We start from the raw sequence: 3,292 nt of genomic DNA on the forward strand, positions 1-3,292 counted from the left end.
TCCTCCTCCTCCTCCTCCTCCTCCTCCTCTTCTTCTTCTTCTTCTTCCTCTTCCTCTTCCTCTTCCTCCTCCTCCTCCTCCTCCTCCCCCCTTTTCCTCCTCCTCTCCATAAACCCCCATAGCACTGATGATGTTACCTAGTTCGGTCATGAAACACCCAAGGTCAAAGACAACACCCTCCCACCACCGCAAGGACCCGACCCCCCTAAAAAAGGGATACAAATCCGACGGGGTGAATCCTGGTTCTGAGCAGAACAAGAACGATCTGCTAGCTTTCTCCCTGCAGGGTTCCGTCTGCGGGATTTTCGTTTTGCAACGGCGAGAAACGTCAAACGGAGGAACGATTTGTCGCCGGACAAAATACCCGAGCGTCGCGCTCTGGGACGGAAACGGACACGTCGGCTTTGAGCCGCCGAACCCCCGACGGTCTTCTGAAGGCCCTCTACACGCCAGTCAAAGCAAGCCCAACTCTCAAACTTTCTTCTCCCCCTCCCCACCAGGTACAAAATGACGTGCGAATACACCTGGCCTAACCACCTCATGGCCTCGGACGGCGCGGCCACCCAAGCCCTGATGGAGCAACACGGCTTCCAAGACGACGTGGCGTACGGGCAAACCAAGATCTTCATAAGGACGCCGCGCACCTTGTTCGCCCTGGAGCAGGAGCGGGCCAACCTGATCCCCATCATTGTGTTGTTGTTGCAGAAGGTACCAAGGGGTTGTGGGCAGGGGTGGGATTCAAACACTCGAACAACCGGTTCTCTTATTGGATGCAGGCCTGGGCCTCCGAGGCCTAGAACGGACTTTCAGAGGTGGCATCCATGCCCTTCCGTTGGGCTGTTCTAAGCCTGGAAGGCCTCCGAGGCCTAGAACAGACTTCTGGAAGTGGCATCCACGCACTTCTCGCAGGCCGTTCTAAGCCTGGAAGGCCTCCTCCAGGCCTCCGAGGCCTAGAATGGACTTCTGGAAGTGGCATCTATGTCCTTTCAGCGGGCCGTTCTAAGCCTGGAAGGCCTCCTCCAGTCCTCCGAGGCCTAGAACGGACTTCTGGAAGTGGCATCCACGCACTTCCAGCAGACAGTTCTAGGCCCGGGAGGCCTCCTCCAGACCTCCGAGGCCTAGAACAGACTTTCAGAAGTGGCATCCATGCCCCTCCAGCGGGCCGTTCTAAGCCTGGAAGGCCTCCTCCAGGCCTCCGAGGCCTGGAACGGACTTCTGGAAGTGGCATCCACGCACTTCCAGTGGGCCGTTCTAAGCCTGGAAGGCTTCCTCCAGTCCTCCGAGGCCTAGAACGGACTTCCGGAAGTGGCATCCACGCATTTCCGCGGGCTGTTCTAAGCCTAGGAGGCCTCCTCCAGGCCTCCGAGGCCTAGAACAGACTTCTGGAAGTGGCATCCACGCACTTCCGGCAGACCGTTCTAGGCCTGGGAGGCCTCTTCCAGGCCTCCGAGGCCTAGAACAGACTTCTGGAAGTGGCATCCACGCACTTCCGGCAGACCGTTCTAGGCCTGGGAGGCCTCTTCCAGGCTTCCGAGGCCTAGAACAGACTTCTGGAAGTGGCATCCACGCACTTCCGGTATACATTTCTAGGCCTGGGAGGCCTCCTCCAGACCTCCGAGGCCTAGACTGGACTTCCGGAAGCAGTGTGCATTAAGCCAATTCTCCAAACTCAGCAAAATTTAGCTACCGGTTCTTCCGAACTGGTGCGAACCGGCTGAATCCCACCACTGGTTTGAGGTCACCAGTTGGTGGGCAAAGGCGGTGTGTCTGGTCCTCTCGTTCCAACGAGAACTCGATCCAAGAAACGGGCGGCGTACAGCACATTTAGCGTCCCGAAATGAAACTGTTGGAATTCCGGGTGGTCCTTGATTTACAACAGTTGCTATAGTGACCGTTCAAAGTTACGACGGCCGTGGAAAGACCTATGCAACAGTCTTGCGAAGGAAAACTACGGATCCTGGCTTAACGCTCGGTATAACCACGTTACCGGTAGCCGCCGGTTTCTGATGTCCTCATAGGTAAAGGTAGTCCTCAACTTACAACGGTGCATTTATAGTGACCGTTCAAAGTTACAACGGCTGTGGAAAGACCTAGGAAACAGTGTTGCGAAGGAAAACTACAAATCCTGGCTTAACGCTCGGTATAACCACGTCACTGGCAGCCGCTGGTAATGTCCTTATAGGTAAAGGTAGTCCTCAACTTACAACGGTGCATTTATAGTGACCGTTCAAAGTTACAATGGCAGTGGAAAGACCTAGGAAACAGTCTTGCGAAGAAAACTACGAATCCTGGCTTAACGCTCGGTATAACCACGTTACCGGTAGCCACCGGTTTCCAATGTCCTCATAGGTAAAGGTAGTCCTCAACTTCCAACGGTGCATTTATAGTGACCCGTTCAAAGTTACAACAGCTCTGAAAAAGGAGAATTAGGACCGTTTGTCCCGCTTAATGACCGTTGAAGCCTCCTGACGGTCACGTGGTTGAAATCCAGACACTCGGCAGCCGACTCGTACTTACGACCGTCGCAGTGTCCTGGGGTTACGCGATCCCCTTTGGCGATCTTCTGACGAGCCAAGTCAAGGGGGGGAAAGCCCGATTCGCTTAACGGCCGTGTGGCTAATTTAACTCCCCCCCGCACAACTTCACGAGTGTGGCAAGACGGGTCGTAAAACGGGGCAAAACTTAGCTTAACCAGCACAGATTAAGGTTGCCGTCGTAACACGAGGACCGTCTTTACAAGTGGGAGGGTTAAAACGCCCTTGTATACGTCCTCCTGATGCGGTTGTGCGGCGGTTGCGTTCTCCAAAAGAGGGAAACGTTAACAGGTCACAGGACTGAGGTGGTCCTCGCTTTACGACCCCCACTGAGTTAACATTTTGTGTTCTGTGTGGTGAGTTCGAATTCTGAGGTGCCTCTTATACCCAGGTCTGGAGAGGAGCCCTCGCCCGCAAGCGGTGCCGGTACCTGCGCGCCATCTACACAATCATGTCCTACTACAAGCGTCACAAAGTGAGGTCCTACCTGCTAGACCTGGTAGAACGTTTTCAAGGGGTGCGCAACATGGCCGACTACGGCAAAAGTGTGGTGTGGCCCGAGCCTCCCGCTGTGCTGGCCCAGTTCCAGGAGACCAGCAAAGTCATCTTTTGCAGGTAAATCCTACGGGATCCCTTTCTAGCTCTCCGTAATCCCGTGTTTTCACAACCTTAGTGACGATAAGATGGGTGGACTTCAACTCCCAGAATTCCTCAGCCTGTATCCTTTCAGGTGAATGCCAGCCCTCTTAAAGCAGGCC

The 3,292-nt window shown here is 54.8% G+C and overlaps 1 protein-coding gene across 1 annotated transcript in view; it reads left to right on the plus strand.

The window, feature by feature from the left end:
* Positions 1-3,149, plus strand: part of LOC107298846 (unconventional myosin-Ig) — a gene marked incomplete at its 3' end in the record, with an annotated part of 31,842 nt that extends 28,693 nt beyond the window's left edge. Inside the window, exons 16-17 of the mRNA XM_015828211.1 lie at positions 501-708; positions 2,926-3,149. Coding sequence (XP_015683697.1) covers positions 501-708; positions 2,926-3,149 — 432 coding nt within the window. The remainder of the gene's footprint in view (positions 1-500; positions 709-2,925) is intronic.
* Positions 3,150-3,292: the final 143 nt, after the last annotated feature.

Source organism: Protobothrops mucrosquamatus, unplaced genomic scaffold (assembly GCF_001527695.2).
Source record: "Protobothrops mucrosquamatus isolate PMUCROS unplaced genomic scaffold, P.Mucros_1.0 scaffold4324, whole genome shotgun sequence".
Taxonomy (NCBI): Eukaryota; Metazoa; Chordata; class Lepidosauria; order Squamata; family Viperidae; genus Protobothrops; species Protobothrops mucrosquamatus.